Source organism: Neopsephotus bourkii, unplaced genomic scaffold (assembly GCF_033783945.1).
Source record: "Neopsephotus bourkii isolate Nb327-2 ecotype Australia unplaced genomic scaffold, CSIRO-AGI_Nbou_v1 NB_780, whole genome shotgun sequence".
In the NCBI taxonomy this organism is placed as follows: Eukaryota; Metazoa; Chordata; class Aves; order Psittaciformes; family Psittacidae; genus Neopsephotus; species Neopsephotus bourkii.
Genome location: NW_026901276.1, coordinates 2,447,016 through 2,465,121, shown reverse-complemented (window position 1 = coordinate 2,465,121; position 18,106 = coordinate 2,447,016). Strand labels below are relative to the sequence as shown.

Below are 18,106 nucleotides of genomic sequence, written 5' to 3'. Positions count from 1 at the left end.
AACTTAGCAGTGCAATTGTGAAAGTTGTGGCTCTCAGTACTTTTTCTGTGGCGTAAAAAAGTGGTTTTTGTGTTTCTTCTTTCACATGGTTCTTGTTTGTTTATTCAAGAAAGTTATAGTGACTTTTTTTGCAAGCACTTTTATAATTTAAGTTTTTCCTCATTTTTCATGATTCATATAAAAATGTTAACAGAGAATTGTATCTGTTGATAAGGAACACTCTTAAGAAATGTCAATGCTGTATTGCTTAATAATTTCTTTCAAAAAAATCATGTTCAGAGATGAGGAATATTTACATTGCATTCATTATATTTTTGCTTGAATGTAGACTGTATGGAAGACACAGTTTTAATGCAAACAATTACTCTGATAGCAGTTAGCATATGTACCCCTGTTCTGATGTGAAGTGTGAATTTATAGGTTGTCTTCAGTGATGAAGTATTCCTCCGAGAGATTAATTTTGGTTTTCTGTTGGAGAAAATTCTCTCATGTTCTTTCTGTTTTCCCCATCTAATGCCTTGTCTAACAGGTTTCTGGTTGTGTTCACTACCATTAACCTCCCCATTATTTATATTCGTGCTCCTTTCAGTCATTACTCATAAGAGTTTCATACGTTTCTTCATTTTTCTATGCTTCCTTATGAATCAGATTTTCCAGTGCATTCAGTACTTCACTGTTACTGGTTTTTAAGTACTTGATTAGTATGATGTAAAAAAAAAATAAAATTGGAAATAGTTAAAAGGCAGAAAAATTCGTACACTGTTTTGCTTTAATGAGCAAAACATGAAGCTCTTGATAAAATGGTTTAGCTTCATGATGCCCCTTCGCAACTTAAAATTATACAAGGGATATAAAACTCTAAAGGATAGCCCTGGAGTATTAAAAGTTATAATAGTTCCTGCAATAGGAAAAATTGAGATCTAACTTAGAAAAAATAAATACATATATATATATATATATGCATACATATACATGCAAATTTGTAACGAGAGTTTTGGTTAAAACTGGTAGAGTGTGCCCAAATGCAGATAAATGACCAGTGAGATTTTATGCTGAAAGTACTGTTGCTGTCATAGTGAGGGTGTGTGCTAGATGGTAAAGAAACTTTAATTTGTATAAAACTTAAGTGAGGCGTGAAAAAAGGATTGTTCATAACTGGTGGGCTCTGACAAGAGAACTGGAAATAATGGAGTAAGAGTTGATAGGGAGATACTGAAAATCAAGAAGGAAAGAAAGCTGTAGAGGAAAGAAGTGAAGAGTAGAACAAGTGAAGACAGAACAGCATGTCTGAGGAGTGATGTGCAGATACTCTGTTGAAGAAAGTAAAGTGAAAATGCATGAAGAAAGAAAAATGCAAGTGGGAGACTTTTTAGCAGAGCCAGTAAATGGGTGAATGTGTATCGGAACCCATGTTTGTTACTGAAGGTACATGCTGTTCTGAGCTATTGTATTTCTGTCCTCTTAGAGTAGAGGTGAGATGTGGAGCCACTTGATATTCAGTGCTATATTAAGATAACATATCAAGTGCAATTTCAAGCTTTTGTACGTGGATAAGACATGGCATGTGTGTAGAAAAATGGCACCATTTCCTCTTGCTGAGGTGCTATAGAAAAAGTATGCATATTGTGAGGAAGAGTATAAATAAATACTTAGGTATTTTTTATAAAGCAGTTTCCGTATTTTAAGAGACCATCTCTTTTTCTAGAAAGTGGATCCTTACTTTGAAATCCCTTGTTTGCTTAATTTATGTGAGAGGCTAGATAGAGTAGCTGCCCTGGTGAAACGGGCTGTAGTCAGTTATCTGCAAGGTCACATTCAGTTCCATGCTTCTCTGCCCTTGCTTAATTATGTTAGGGTGTTAGATATACCAAGCTATAAATCCTGAAGAAGCCAGTGGCTGAACCTTAATTTTAATAGTAGCTTATAGTTACTATTGTGAACTTAATTTCACAAGTAATAATATCTCAACAGTCTTTAAAATATAGATGCAAATTCAAAGTGTGTAATGTTACTTGTTTTAAAGCTTAAGATGGAAGTTGAAATTTTCTGTAGTTATTACGGTGTTGCATTTGATTTTCATGTTGGTGCATTTGCAGGTCAAAAGTGAAGTGAACAAGCTCTACAAATTGTTGGAAATTGATATTGATGGAGTCTTTAAGTCCTTGCTGCTGTTAAAGAAGAAGAAATACGCCGCTCTGACTGTGGAACCAACAGGAGATGGGAAATACGTAACTAAACAAGAACTGAAGGGACTGGATATAGTCCGAAGAGACTGGTGTGATCTCGCAAAAGAGACTGGAAAGTGAGTTTCTTTGTGGCATTGTCCTTGGTGTTCTGTTTTAAACAGTACATGCTTTATAAACCTTTGATATCATATGCCTGTTTCCTGAACAGTGCAGATTGGTAGGTAACATCAGTGTTAGAGCATCTTAACTGATTTTTGTAGGAGATGGTGAACAGTGGATTTCAGCATTGGTAACAGAGTGTACTTGCTTCAGTCCAAATGTCTCTAATTTCACTGTTTGTTTTTGCATATTCTGTGGAAGCTGGGCATTTGAGTTGTCACAGTTTTGTATAGGCAGTTTAACAGGTAACATCTTGTGAAAATGGTAGGTGCTATAAGCATTTGGAATTGTAGGGTTTAGGTCAGTTGGGTTTTTTTGAAGGTGGTTAAGGAAGCTGATGGTCAGCTCTTTCAGCATCTCCTAATAAAGCTGGAAGTGCATTGGGTGCAGCCTGAGCTGATGATCTATTCCCCCAAATCTGTTTTTCTTCCATTTCTTAAATGAAACTCCTCTGATACTTCATTATGATGGATGCTGGATTGATGATTTATTAGTTGTCATTGCACAGGGCATTTTCATGCTTAAATTCAATAGAAATAATATGTTTATCACTGTAGGAAGAAAATTGGGGTGGGTGGAGAGGTGGTCATCTGGGGGCTGACTCAACTTATATTGCGTACTGCCTCTTGAAAACTTAAATAAATTATGGTCCAAATGCATCCAAAATGGAATACTTTTTTACATCTGTAAAAATACACCCCACACTTGCTTACTGTTCTTAAGACTTGCATTTTCTAAGAAAAGATGCATCATAATAGAAGCAAATTTTTCCAAGTTAGGAATGTATTAGTAATTAAAGCTATACAAATGTTTGAGAGTGTTCTTTAGTGACTAACTCTTCTGCAGCTGGCAGATCTTCCAACCACATTTACAGAAATAGGCAAGACTTTGCTTACTTGATATGTTCTCCCTCATCTTAAGATACCTGCTATGGAATAATAAATGGCAAAATTAAATGGGAGCAGAAAATAGAAACCAGTTGCATTCAACAATTCCAAATCACTGTTTAACGTTAGAACCATTTCCAGTAATTCGCTTTTAGTAAAATAAGTAAATAGATAAAACACATCATGAAATGTCTTGGCAAATTTTGAAAGATTTTGCATCAGACTTCATCCTTAGGCTCTTTAATTCTTAGAGGTAACCCAGGGGAATAGAGGATTGTGTTTATTGTGATGTTTTTGCTTTGTATGTCTTAAGCTTTTCTTCATTTCTGGACTGGTTTTGCAGCTATATAATTGGTCAGATTCTGTCTGATCAGTCCCGAGACATAATTGTGGAAAACATTCAAAGGCGGCTTATAGAAATCGGAGAAAAAGTAACCAATGGCCGGATCCCCGTAAATCAATTTGAAATAAACAAGGTAAATGATTTCTCAGCTCTTTTCTGCCTCAGAAAAGCTTCAGTGTTCCCGAATATATTGACTTTTGATAAAAATACTTTTAATCCTTCTGATGCCATGAAGTATCAGGAGTTTTATTAGATACTGAGTAGTATAGAACATGCAGCAAGGATTGTATGGTGTGAGGAAAAAAAAAAACCTTGTGGGGCTGGAGGCTAGTCTTGCTTCCTCAGAATAACAGCTTTGTGTCTGAACCCATTCTACCATTTTACTCACTGATTGTGCACTTTGAGAATGACATGATAGCTCATGCTTTCAGAAGTTTTCTCCTAAATTGTTATCTTATATTTTAAGTTTAAAATACATAACTGAAGAATGTAATGGAAAACAATCAAATCTTCCATTTTCTAGAGAAAACGTATAAAAGCGTATTATTCTTAGTTTATTTCCCTTCAAAGCTCTATAGAAGAGAGCTAATAGTAATTTTGAGGTCTCATTCAAGACTTTCCTACAGCAAGAAGTAAACCGCTCTGCTTTACCTACAAGAGTTTTAGCAAACAGCATTGTGGTTTTGGTTTATTTTTATGAATCCTCAATGAAATCCATATATTTAACTTAACAAGCACCTGCAGCCAGGGTTGTTTTTCACTAATGAATCAGCTATTACCATGCCCCTCTTGTGCTTCTAATAGAGATGTTCCAAATTTGTTCCATCCAAAATCTTTCTTCTGCCAGCTGGACATCTCTGTGCTCTGTAAGACTGTGTTAATCAGTTCAGAAATGCATTCAAGTTGTCATATTAGTGTTTAGAGAAATCATTGATTTTTATGGTTAACTTAAAAAAACCCCCAAGCTGTAGTGTTAGAACACACTGGTGTTTACAGCACTACTTAGTGTCCCAGTAAAAGATACCTGGAAGCATTTTCATTTGAAATGCTGAATGTTTCTTTGTTTTGCTACTTTGAAAAAAATAATGTATTTTACTATTAAGTCAAATGTGTAAGTTGTTTCTAAGAATGGGTTTAACTGTAAATATTTAAATGTAGTGTTTTATGTAGAGGAAAAACTCATTGTGGAATCTCAGAAGTAAGAGATGCGTGGAAATGTTAAATCCAGTTGTATCCTCTTGCTACAGAGCTCTTAAATAGAGTTAACTACTTGATACAGAGATTTACGTTATGACCTGAACTGGTGCAGGGGTGAGAGGGTAATCTCTGGCTGTACTTTTTTTGTTTTGAATAATGTTTTCATCTTCAATGTAGTTTAATTTGAAAACAGTTGCATTATATCTGTGACTGTTTTGAACTATTGTGATATTAATGTATGAAGGACTGTACCTAGACTTTAGTATTTGGAAAATACCTTTATTACATTTTTTCCATGTTATTTTTTTTTGTGTTGCAAACACACTTGTGAATAGTATATGGATGAAGATAGCTACAATGTAATCTTGTCTTTTAAAGTTCTGAGTTCTCCATCACTGAAGTGAAATACTTTTCTCATAGTTACATTTCTGGTTCCTCCTTTGATCTCTTAGGCACTGACAAAAGATCCACAGGATTACCCTGACAGAAAAAGCTTGCCACATGTGCATGTTGCCATGTGGATAAACTCTCAAGGAGGCCGAAAGGTGAAGGCGGGAGACACAGTGTCATACATAATTTGTCAGGTAAAAATCTCTTTAGCTAAATAGCAAGTATTGTTTTGAGAGATAGCAAAGAAAAGCAACTCAACTCCTGGAATAAAATGTTTTGGTGTTTCTTTATAGTGAGATTATGCTATAGTTTAAAATAATCAGTTTTCTGTACTTAATTTAGTTTTTCAAAGCGAGAAAGCACCACTATGATCAGCTCAGATTGCCTGACTGTTTCCATATGGTGGCTGGTAAAATTCCCCTGAATTAATTTCTGCCTGAAACTAGAAGCTATTTTTAAGGAAAATATCCAATCTTTGTTTTAAGGAGAAGAAAATTCTGGTGGTGAAGAACCTGCCATTCTTGGCAAGCTAATGGGTAGTGCTGGTTAAATAGCGTCATTGTTACTTTCAGTCTCAACCTGTGTCTTTTCAATTTGTAGTCATTGGATTTGGCAGTACCTCCTTTGGATAGACTGGGGAATTTGAGAAACTTCCTGTTTTCAGGTGTTTATCTTATAAATGTTTAACATTATCTCACAAATACATACTCCACTTCAGATTTGCTGTTAACAAAACAAGGTGTAGGTTGGATTAGATCAACCAAACTGATGGACTTGACAGTGTGACTTCTGTAGTGGACCACTCTTTCAGCTCCTTCACTGTTAAAAACTGAAAGATACTGTATTTTATTTGATTGAGAGTTCTTATGCCTGACAAAGCTGCCAAGACTTAAGAGAGCTGGGCCACAGATACGGCTGAGCAATGGCACAATACACAAGAAGAATGTACTTGTTGAAAGAAGGGAGCTGAAGGAATTGCATTGTAATTATTTTTGCAAAGCAGCTGGATGAGCTGAATAGTCCTAAATTAATTTTGTTCTGAATACTAAGTTGTCTGAAAGGAGTAGGAGGGACCAGTGGCTTGCAGTTTGTCTTTATTAGTGATGGGTTTTCAGACCATGGTTGTTGACCCTATTGAAGCTGGTAGCTCATCTGAACTGGGGTGAAAAAAAAAAAAGTGTCATGTTAATGCATTAGTGTTTTTTTCCTGTAAAAAAAGGCAAAAAAGAGACTGCGTTTAGCAAATAAACTAGCTGTGGTATGCTTTCCCCCCATCCCCATTAAGGTTTACTTCTATTACTGAATGTTTGCTAAAACACTTTAAGTTCTGCTCTAGGATTATTGATACACATTAAAGATAAAACTTCCTAGTGTAGTTGTGGACTGAGAATACGATTCTACAGACTGAGTTACATTTTCTGGAAGACTGCCATCTTCTTAGAGTTGATACTTACTCCCTCCATGAATACTGTCTTCAGTTTAATTATTGCATTCCCAAATTGAATTATTTTCTCCTTATCTTCCTCTTCCAAATTGGAGAAGAATGTAATGTGTGTCCTAATCCATAAACGGTGTTCCTCTATTGGCTTGAGATGTCAACATGTGTTTCTTTCAGTACTTCCAAATATTTCAGAATTTGCTCTTTCAAATCGATATTGTTGCCAATCGGTTCATGTGCCAATCAGCGGTGGTCCGTTCTCTGACCATTCATTCTATTTGTTTCTTTATAGAATCAAAGAATATAAATTTCCTAGCGAACAGACACAGTTTTGATACCCATGACTTAGAATTTGCTTGTTGCGCAAAATGATAATGCTAGTTTAGTACAAAGTGAATCCAAAATGCATGCCCTCCGTGTATTTTTAACTGGGCTGATGGTTACAATGTGTTTTCATTGTGCATTTCAGAATTGACAGATGGGACTGTTTACTCTGTCTACTCTTACTGATTTGCACGTGTAGGCTGCAATAATACAAGCTGGATTTACATTCTTGAACTTGCTTAGTTGATGCCAGCATCAGCAATGTGGGGGTTTTTTTTTACTACTTCTGAATTTGTATTGGATGCATAATAAACCAACCAAAAGAGAGTGATTGTGTAACAATTTTGGGTTAAAAAAATAATGCATAATAATATCTGAAGCATAATCCTTTGTATAGACTGAATGTGAATTCTACTTTTTTTGCACTTTGTTTCGCATGTATCTCCTGTCTTAGGATGGATCAGATCTCAGTGCTAACCAGCGAGCATATGCTCCAGAACAGCTGCAAAAGCAAGACAATCTTTCTGTTGATACTCAGTACTACCTGTCACAGCAAATACATCCAGTAGTTGTTAGAATATGTGAGCCCATAGATGGAATTGATTCTGTTCTTATTGCAGCATGGTTAGGTAAGTATTCTAAATTCACTTTACTTAAAGAATTGCAGGAAACAAACTGAGAAGTTTTATGTATATTTCTTAATAGAGATGCTTCCCCAAATCAGTCTTTGAACAATAATGAACAATAGTTTGTGTTACAGAGTCTGTAAAAGGCAGTTTGGATTGTAAGTGTGTTTCTATAGCTTCTACAGAATACCATTTCTCCAGAAGGTGCTCATTAACATGAACTTAATCTTACAGTCCTTGTTCAGAGTTGCAAAAATTTACTGCATGTAGATGACAATACAATTGCATGTCTCTGAGATTTTCTTAAGTTGCTGAAGTAGTTCTAGAGCGTACATCCAGAACTCCCATTTTTCCAGAGAAACTCAAGCCTCTCTAGCGTCTTCCCACAAAGAAAGCAGCCATGGTTGTTATGAAAACATACAGGTTTTCAGTAGGATGTAAGTTAAAATGTAGTTTGCTAGAACAGACCTAGTGGATAATAGAAACATAAACCATTAGTAACAGTCTTGCCTGTTCCATATGGAGGAATGAAGTGGCCAAAAAAGAAGTGCTATAATAAATGTGACTAATGCTAGTGACCCACAGAATCACCAGTTTTTATTCAGATGAGTAACAGGGATTGCACTTGTTAGAGTTGTTTTGCCTCTTAAAGGGTATCAAAGGAATTAGAGATTTTTCCACCCAACTTAGATTGTCTCTATCTTGTTCATTCCCCAGGCTTCTTACCTAGAAAGAAGTATAGGTGTTGAAAAATTGGTAACAGTTCTATCACGTCTCCTTCCAGGAAAATACAGTGCTGTGTATGTAATCCTTCTAGTGCTATGTCTTCCCTAAAAGTGATTCACCAACAGACATGGTTGATGTCCTTGATAAACAGAAATTTTGTGGTTCATATCCTACATCTAGTTCATTCTTCTAAAAAATATTAATCAAAGACAAAGAAGAAATTGTTAGCCTTCCTGGCTGCTGAGTTCTTGGCAAGACTGTCCTCTCCCACAGGAAAACTTTTTAAGAGAGTTGCACTCTGTCTATGTATTAGTCTCCTGTTTGGTGCTACGTCCATGTCTGGAGAAAGTTTAGACCCGCAGAAGTGATGTTGTTCAGACTTGTGGAATGTTTTTTGGAACTGTTTGAGAATTCAGTTGAGAAAAGGAAGCGTTAGTCCTCAGCATTTCGTGTTTAGGTAATGGCCAAGATACAGGATTTGGTCACTTAAGACCAACCAGTAGTGTGTTGCCTTCAGGACCGTTCATCTGGGATGCTGCATCTCTGTAGCCTCCTTACTAACATGGGGTTCTGCTCATGGTGAGCTTGCACTTGGCACTTAAAATGTGTGCAAGTAAGTTCATTTTTTGTAGCTTCACACGAAGGGTGATAGCTATGAAAGTTCTTCATCTTCCAAGAGAATGTGCAGCCTTTTCCATTTCATTTTCCAAGTTGTCCATACTAAAAAAAACAACAAACAAACAACCCAAAACCAGGAATTTTGCTATTTCTGGGAGGTTTCAAGGATATTTCTTGGAGTTCTTTGCTACTGTAGCGTGTCCTCAACAGCTCTGTTGCTCTGGGGAGGTGTGATCACTGCTTTACACATGCAGCGTGACCAGACACATCATTTTGTTCATGTGGCAGGGCCTTGGTATAGAACTTTCCCTTGATGTCAAAGTGGACTATGTGGTATGCCTGACTGAAAAGGTCAAGCATTCTTGGTTAAGTGAAGCAGTTTAAAATAAGCAGTAAACTTGTACTTCATTTATGCAAAAGCTGATTTATTTTATTTGGCAAAGATTGTTAGTCTTGTGGAGTTAAGCTCAAATTCAGAGTTGTTCCTTATTTACAACAGGTTGGATTTTCAGAAAAGACTGTCTCCAGTCACCTAAATTAAGTGCCCAGATCATAAGAACTGTGTGCCACTTGATAGCATGTACTGTTTGCAAATGGCTGTGCTGCTTTTTGCACTTGTACAGTAGCGTACAATAGTACGTTCACGGTGAAAATTTCTTTTATGGTCCATAATAGCATCATGCAGCTGAGAGTTTATTAATAGTCCACAATTGTCAATCTGAAAACCTGTATGTATCTTACTACAATCGTAGATCTGAAATGTGTCCAGTTTGATCTTGTGCTGTAAAAATGTTACTGCCTTATCCAGCTTTGTTTTTTGGGGAATGCTTACATTGAGCTTGGGGTGAGGTCTTTTTCAAAACTTACTCTCTACTTAGGTCTTTACGTACAGCACTTAATCAGAGTCATACATAAGTCATTGCAAGCTGAAGTTACCCTACAGCATTTTTTAACGGTACTCAACGGATAGTCCAGTAGTTTTGTTTCAAAGAAGTTGAAAATAGTTTACTAGATACAAAAGTGTGCAAGATACTTGAGCCCAGCTTGCTAAAACAAGCAAACATGAAACTGCTGTTCAGCGTTGGTTAAGTTGGGCTTTTTTCCTTAGTATTTTCATCATGTTACCTATCCAGATTCCTGTTGTTTTTCCTATCTTGTTGCAAAAGACCATATTTTTCTGTTCTGAAGAAGAAAGCTGGTGTTCTGGAGGGATATCAAAGTATCATGTCTGTGGACCAAAACTTGGTTGCATACTTGTGTGTTACCTTCCTTTGCCTGACCTGATTTCCTGCGTTGCATACGATATGTGTCTATATAGGGAGAATGGTTGTATGTTTAACAAAATGTTAAGTTTATAAGGTGAATTTTCATTGATGTATCGCCATGTTAGTCTGAGTAGATAAAAAATTGAGCTCTGCTTAGAGAAGCTTGGCTCATATCAAAATGATGAAAAGTTCTTTGTTCTGTCTGTGCTCAAAGCAAGTTATTTTAAGCTACTTTACATGCTGAAGAACAAAAGCAAATAGCACCTAAAAATTGCAGCGAACTCCTTAAATACAATATTTATTCACTTTTGAATCAAGCTGAAAATTGTCTTTTGGTTTTGGACATTGTAAGAGGTCTGCCTGTTCTTTGAGAGGTGGAAATTCATTGTTCCTTAAAATGAGAACCTCGTGGGCATACTCCTGCATCCACTTTTGCTTGAAGATCTCAAGGAAAAGCAGTGGGCAGATGAGGATTGTCAGAGTTTCTGAAACTAAGTAAAGTGTGAAAGATGATCAGTAATATAATTCAATAAATCTGATCTTATTAAATGCTTGGAGACCTTACTTCATCCTGGGGATAACTATAGCTTTTAAATGAAAAAAAACAACCACCCTGTATTGACAGAACTATTCTCTTAACATTTAAAGTAAGGGTTGTTGTGGGTTTTTTTTTCGTTGATAAATAAATACTGTTCCTTGTCTCAAAGAAAGGTCATGTCTTATTTCTGTGTTGTCAAAAGTATCTAAACATTATGGAAGCAGAGTGATTTAACTATGGGATTTTTGTAGCTGTTAACTGCATAGCATCACTTTCTCTACATGATGAAAGTTGCTGATTGCTGTCCTAGACAGGTCAGAGATGTGTGCTGCTGCCTTACAGGTGGATGGGCACATTGGTGCTCTGCAAATTGTTTGGCATTTGGGCATTTCTTAGGAAGGCTGTTGAATTTTAGGGAGTCATTACTGAGTCCTGATGAGGCTTGTCCTAATCAAGAGTACTTCCCAGTACATGTTCGTCCTATCCAGTGTCCAGGTTAGCTGTTCCTTATAAGGAAACCCATCAACATCTTACAGATATTGTCTTTTTAATTTTCCACTTCTTCTTATAGAGTCATTTAATAGGTGCCATTAATATGGTATTTAGCAGCTACTCAGGCCACCCCAAGACAGTTGTGCTCTCCTTGTGGCATGCAGGAATTGCACCAAGTTTTAACTGCTTTTCTCAAATTAGGGAGTGAAGCAAGAGGAGAACGATGGAAATTAAGATTCATGACAATACAATAATAAACCCCGAAGTGTTATGAATGTTGTTTGTGGTCTAGCTGGGTTTTCTTTGAGCTGCTCTAGACCTGCTTAGAAACTGAGACTTGCTGAAGTGCGGTGTGTGTTCTGACGGTGGGAGAGGCTGGTTAAAGTGCCTCTCACAGGAGGCACACGAGAGTTGCGACGGCGCGGGAGGATCAATGTGAGAAACACACGCAAGCCTGCGATTCCGAAGGGCAGAGACCTCGGCCGCCCGGGTTTGGGTTCGGAGGCTGGGCGGGTCGCCGGGCCCCGGCTCCGCCGCGTCGCCCTGGCTGAAGTGCGCGGCCGCAGCCTTTAGGTGGCAGCACCAGATGCCGTTTCCCGGCCTCTCACAGAATGTCTCGCAGGCAGAGGTGCCCGGGGGGATACTTTACGTGCTTCCCGAATAACCTGCGGCTCAAGTATAAAATACGGGGGGGGGGGGGAACCCGTAGGGCTGTGTTCAGCGGCCCGCGGGGCAGGCGGCCTGCCAAACCTGTCCCCGGAGGCCGAGGCTGTGGGGTGGGCCTGCCCTGCTGGGAGTGACGCTCGTGTTCCTGGGGAGTGTGCGTGGAAAAACGTGTAAAAATGGGTGTGCAGAAGTGTTGTCTTTAAAATGCTGCGATCAGTAAAACTTCATTGGCCTTTTTTCAGTTTATCGAATGACTCCCTTTTGCTTGATAGTTAGTAAATGTTTTAATAATTCAGGAACAACTTCTGGAACTTTTATTGTTCACTTTTGTCACACGAGGTTCATCAGTGCATTTTTATTGCTATTTTTCTGTGTCAAACCTTGCAGTTTTGATGGTGTTGGAAAGCTTGCCTGAGCTGCAGGTAATTTAATGGTACCCCTGAAGATTTTCATGTTGGAGTAAGTCAGAGTCCCTTTGATTTTTCTTGCTGTCATGGAAAAAAAAAATAAGAGTTTAAAGAAGTTCATTGATTAGTCTCATCATATTAATTTAAAAATTACCAAAACCAGGTTTTTGTTGTTCCCCCCCCCCCCCCCCCTTAGATAGTCCCTGTTTTGTTTACCAACTAATATGACCAGTGTGACCTGGTCAGAAAGGATGCCAGTTATTGTGCTGAAATGGATTAATTGAACCAACTGACTTTTCCTGAAATGAGATAATAAATAAAATAGGTCCCAATTCCACAAGATAATTAAGGTAGGAATGTTCTTAAAAAGCCTGATTTGCAGTCCCTTTCATTTCCCTGGGGCTGTTTGCACACCAGGAGTTAGATGTACACTTGAATCATCACAATATTTTTCCTGTTGTTTTCTCAAGCCAAAACAGCTAAGGAAGTTCAGAGATAGGTGTGAGTTAAATTCTTCGAAAGATTTTGTTTTTTTTTTTAATGTTAAATTATTGCCAAATGTTCAGATTCTTATTTGTTGTCACTGGTTTTGAGTGAGATTCAAGACCAGAATTTGTCTCCTTTTGCCTTTTGGGATAAGTTTTTAAAGTGAATTTTAATGTCATCTGTATTGGAAAGTTGCAGTGTTTTTTAATTTTCTTTCTGAACTCAGAGTAAACTGAAAGTTTTGTTTGTATTCACCATTAATATCTGAGACCCAACCTACTGCATGCTTAATTGATTTTTTGCAAAATCTTAATACTAAAATCGCCTTTCTAAGCATTTTATCTACAGTGTGTGTGTCGCAGAACATATTCTTTATTTTCTAAACCAGCAAACATATTACCGACTCTTAAAAAAAGGGGGAGGGGGGGGAAGAAAACAAACAAGCAAACAAAACCCCACAGTCCTTTTTGGGGAGTATCATACGTATTAGGGTTTGAAATAAGCAACAGTCAGTGTTGTTTGCTTTATTTACTCTTTCTTTTAATGAATACCAGAGAAGCATATTAAAAGTTTAAGAACTTCTTTGAAGTGAATTGTTACTCTTGTGCATTGGCATTTGTTTCTTTTGATAAAATTAAAATAGAGAAGACTGATTAAATTCTAGTGGGACCCCTATTTTACCAAGAACCAAGTAAACTTATTGGCAATGGAATTTTTCCATGTCCTTGATTTTGTTTTATGATTGAGAAATAGAAATTCAGAATAGTGACAGTAAAGTCTCACATACCAAATCTTTTATGTAAGAACAGTCTATATCTGCCTGTATAATTCAGCTGTTACATACATGCGTTTGTCTTCTTTAACTGAATATTGTTCCCAGACATTGTCTTTAAGTCTCCTAGTACTGTATAGTAAAGTTAAGAAGAACTGTAAAATCTAGCTTCACTTTCTGTTTGTATCTCTCTTGCTCTTTCTGCAGTAATTTTTACATTTGCTAATGAAATTCACACAAAATATGAGTTAAAACATGGTAATCTGTTACTTGGCTTGATTAGTCTCTGTTAAAAATTTTTTAAGTGCTTCTCTTCTATCTTTTCTTCTTACTAATAAAGTAAGCCATAGTTTTCTGAATGTTTTATTCTACATGCTCATTCAAATAATTCTTTTTTTCCTAGCATGTGCTATTTGCTAGAGTTAATGAAAAAAAACTGTAAATGGGATACATGGACTTTTAAAAGGTTGGACATGACAAAGGATGACAAAACCAGTGGATTTTTATTAAGTTTACCTTGGCAGTCTATTTCTTAGGGCAGTGAACTTCGTGCTTACTTGCTTATTTACTTATTTGTGGTTGAATCAGTATTTTTAGGATCTCTTTTGTATACTTACTTGTCTAAAATCTTGAGTTCTGGCAATCAAATATAAAGCATTTTGTCTCCAGCGCTGCCGTTTTAAATGCTGCTGCTGAATTTTAACCACTGCATTAGGTTGAAACCTACATGCTGTTAACCACTGAGCCAAGATGAAATCGACCACTGCATTGAAATAAGAGTTGGCAGTTGTATACAGACTTGAAGGAGTTGGTAATAGCAATGCACCCGTGTTTCTTTAATGGGGTTTTTATTTTCTGTTTTCGGTTTTAATGGTGACATTTTGATTTAAAGACTGTTTCTTAATAACAATGCACATTTTTATGGAAATATTTTCAATGTAACTTAAGAAAATAAAAATAAAGCCATCCGTTAGGAGTGGTTTCCTCAGAAACAAAATGTTGTGTCACATGCTCCCATGATAATGCAGTCTGCTTGTTTTATTTATAAAGCAGTCTTGCATAAGAAGAGAAGTAAGAAGATTTGTTCATGTTTCATGAACCTTTGTTCGTGATTAAAAATTGTAAAACGTATTTTGAGTTTTACAGAAGTTTTCCTAAGGAAAGATTTTCAGCTTCTGGATTTACATTTTGTTAACTTTCTTTTGAGTCTGCTTCACCAAGCATATGAAAAATTAGCCTGCTTGCATGGTTGACCTCTAAGTCTTTTGAAATTTTTGTTTCTTATTAATAGGACTGGATCCCTCCCAGTTCAGAGTCCATCACCATTACCATAAAGATGAGGAGAGTGATGCCTTGGTTGGTGGCCCAGCTCAGCTCACTGATGAGGAGAAATATAGGGATTGTGAAAGATTCAAGTTTTGCTGCCTCAAATGCGGAACAGAAAATATTTATGACAATGTCTTTGATGGCTCGGTTAGTTGTTGGGTTTTTGTTTGTTTGTTTTTTTTCTGATTCATTTCTGTTCATCAGTGATGGAGAGAAATACTTTTATTTCAGATAGGATGTGTATGATGTAGGAGATACCATGTTGTTTGAGTCCTGCTATTTATAGCTTTGGAAGAGAAATTTGCTGATAGGATAGTGCTGGAATATTTTTTCCCATTTTTTGCATTTCAGCTGTGTCATCTAGCAGAACATGTGAGATTATCTGGCTTCATTAATCTGTTTGCCCACAGTTGTGAATGATTGTTGCTGTAGCTTTTTAAGGAATCCTTATCATAACACCTTAGTAACTTCCAGTTCTCTGTTTAATGAAACTTTTGTACAGTGATGGCAATTTCTTATCCTAAATCATACTAATTGGAACAAAGTGTTTTTGAAACTCGTGTTTATTTTGCTACATCCCACCTCACTCCTTGACAGTAAGGTTTTTCTCTTATCTTTCCTTCTGTCTCTCTGTGTTGAACATGAAAAGTCATAGGCGTACATTCTTGTTGAGAAGTTCTGCCAAAAAATGTATCTCTGACCTTGGATCACAGCTTGAAATAGGGCCAAGTATTTAACTCTCCAGCTATGTTATGTATGTATTAGTCATTGGCAAATTAGCGAGCTTCAGAGCAGTGAAAACCTTGAAACTGAAAGCAAATAAATCTTTTATCTAAATTAAAAGTAATTATTTTAAGTTAATTTGGACAAACAGCAGATGTTTTGCATTTTTTTTTAGATCAAAATAAAGCAGTCTTTGGAAGCAAGAGGAAAAGACATACAAATCGAGTGATACTTTGTGAATCCTTGACTTTTGTTCATTACAGCTGTAAATATGATAGATAATTGCATGTAGGCTTGACAACTTGCAGATGGGCTAACTGGAGAGAAGTGGATGTCAAAATCCTCAAAAAACCAACCAGAAAAAAACCACCCAACAACCAACCCCAAAACCAAAATAAACACTGAACAGCAAAAGAAATGTGTAAACTGAATCCCCAAGTCCCCCCTCTCTTCTACCTGGAATTAATGGGGGCTAGGGATGGGGATTTAGTCAAAAGCATAGTCTTCCCTTGAAAGAAAGTTTTCTGAAACTTGTATAACTGTTCAGCTTACCAGGTTGTTATTTTAATGAGAATTCTATCAACATAATTTCCCCTTTTCATTCATCACTTCCAGGTTCTGCAATCTTAATGTTAGGCGTTCAGAAGGTTTTAAAAATAAGGGGATATGACATGGTGTAAAACTGTAAGAACTGTTCTTTGCAGTTGGGGAAAATAAAAGATTATGAAGTTATTCTTGTTTCATGAGATTTGTCTCTACGGCCCTGTTGGTAATTTCGTAGTTGGTATCTATAAGGTTGATTTCAATGTTCTGATTAGTGGGTTTGAGCAGAATTTTTAATGTCCCTTATAAAACAATAAATCTATATCATTTGGGAAGGTACAGAGCAGTGTGATTTGTCTATGGATTAATTTTTTTACTCAACATCATTAGCTGAATATTAACTTTGTAGCAGGTAAAGAAGCATGTTCTCCAAAAGACCTTTCATTAAGAAGAGAATGGGAAAACTGTAGTATAGAGAAGTCTTTCTGTGGGTATGGCCAATTGTGATGGGAAGAAAGAGGGCTCTAGATATTAGAGGCGCTTTTACGACTATTTTTTTTTTTTTTAATATGTATTAGGTCTAAACTCCTGTGATAACTTCTGCTGCCTTCATCTGTTGTAATGATGCATGCTGTTTTTACGCTTCTGTTTGCAGGGGCAATTTATTGAACCCAGCTTGCAAAGATGCAGTAAGACTGAGTGTGAAGAGCCTCCTTTTAACTATGTGATTCAAATGAGCAACAAATTACTGCTGGATATTAGACGCTACCTCAGAAAATACTACAGTGTAAGTACTCAGAAAATAATGTGGCATATGAAACTCAGTTTTCTGAGTATTGCTGAGTTTTTAGTTACTGTCATATTACTTTTTTTTCTTTTTTTTTTTCCATGTGTAATCCAAGGTAATAGCATGCAATGTCAAAACCCGACTTAATGAAAATAAAACAATCCCGTAATGATTTAAGATAATAATTCAGAATGTTTGTTTTCTCAGTTCAGTCTCAGGATACTCAGATGTATTTACATTTTTGTAGCTGTGTGTCAGCATTATTACAGATGTAGTAGCTCTCTTTTACAGATGAAAAAGTGTGGAGTTGATTATCTTAATGCTTTTTTAAGGAAATCTGTGAAGCCTATCAAACATACAGATATCAATTTCTCATGTAATTGAAAGCTGATCCTCTTTCTCCAACCCAAGTTGATGTGTATTAGTAGTGCTACATTGTGAAAAGGAAAACTGAATGTAGCCCTATGAAAATTCTTTGAAAGACAGTAGGAAGGGAAATGCTATGAATCTTTCTTCATAATGATTGGGAGGGGGGGAAAGGGGAAAAAGATGAGTAGTTATTTAATTCGATATAATTCTCTTTTTTGGGGCGGCAGTGCGAGAAATCCAAAGTGCCTGCAGTAGTTGTTGACTTTGTGTGGCATTGGGTGTGGGGGGGTAATAGTTAAAATTCCTGTCTTCGAATCCCAAAGTGGTGACTGCTTAGGAAACAAAGCCACCATGATTTTTGAAATTATATCAATATATTTTTCATTTCTAATATGCTGGTAACGTCATATTTTGTGAATTGGCAGTTAACCATTTTGCTCAGATTTTCATAGATCTCATCCTATTGCCTGCCTGCATTTTTTGGTTTTCCAGCGTTGCCCATTTTCACATCTTCAGGACAGGCATCAGTTTTGAAAGTGCTCATAACCTTTGGGTGCTCAACCTTTGATACACTCCATAAAGTAAACTGGTTTTGAAAATTTGGCCTGTAAATGAATGGCTTATCTAATTTGTAGCATGTTTTCTTAAGTATTACTTTTTGCGGACAGCAGTTACAGTGCTAAGAATTACTGTTATAGTTTAATAGTAAGCATGCATTTGTATTGTCTTTCTTCTATATTAGTTCTTATTGCAATTGTAGGTGAGTGTTTTCTAAGCTCTTTCCTGGAAATAACTTCTCAATGTATAATTACTTCTTTTGAAGTTCTGTGCATCAAAA

The 18,106-nt window shown here is 36.6% G+C and overlaps 1 protein-coding gene across 5 annotated transcripts in view; it reads left to right on the top strand.

The window, feature by feature from the left end:
* The window catches only part of POLA1 (DNA polymerase alpha 1, catalytic subunit), a 196,566-nt gene that overhangs the window by 74,782 nt on the left and 103,678 nt on the right, over positions 1–18,106 (top strand). For all 5 annotated transcript variants that reach the window (XR_009725699.1, XM_061355136.1, XM_061355133.1 and 2 more), the window contains exons 29-34: positions 2,097–2,302; positions 3,576–3,708; positions 5,225–5,356; positions 7,379–7,553; positions 14,812–14,993; positions 16,768–16,899. Coding sequence is in view for 4 of the 5 variants with exons in the window: in XM_061355136.1 (XP_061211120.1) it covers positions 2,097–2,302; positions 3,576–3,708; positions 5,225–5,356; positions 7,379–7,553; positions 14,812–14,993; positions 16,768–16,899 (960 nt within the window). In the remaining variant the exon portion in view is untranslated. The remainder of the gene's footprint in view (positions 1–2,096; positions 2,303–3,575; positions 3,709–5,224; positions 5,357–7,378; positions 7,554–14,811; positions 14,994–16,767; positions 16,900–18,106) is intronic.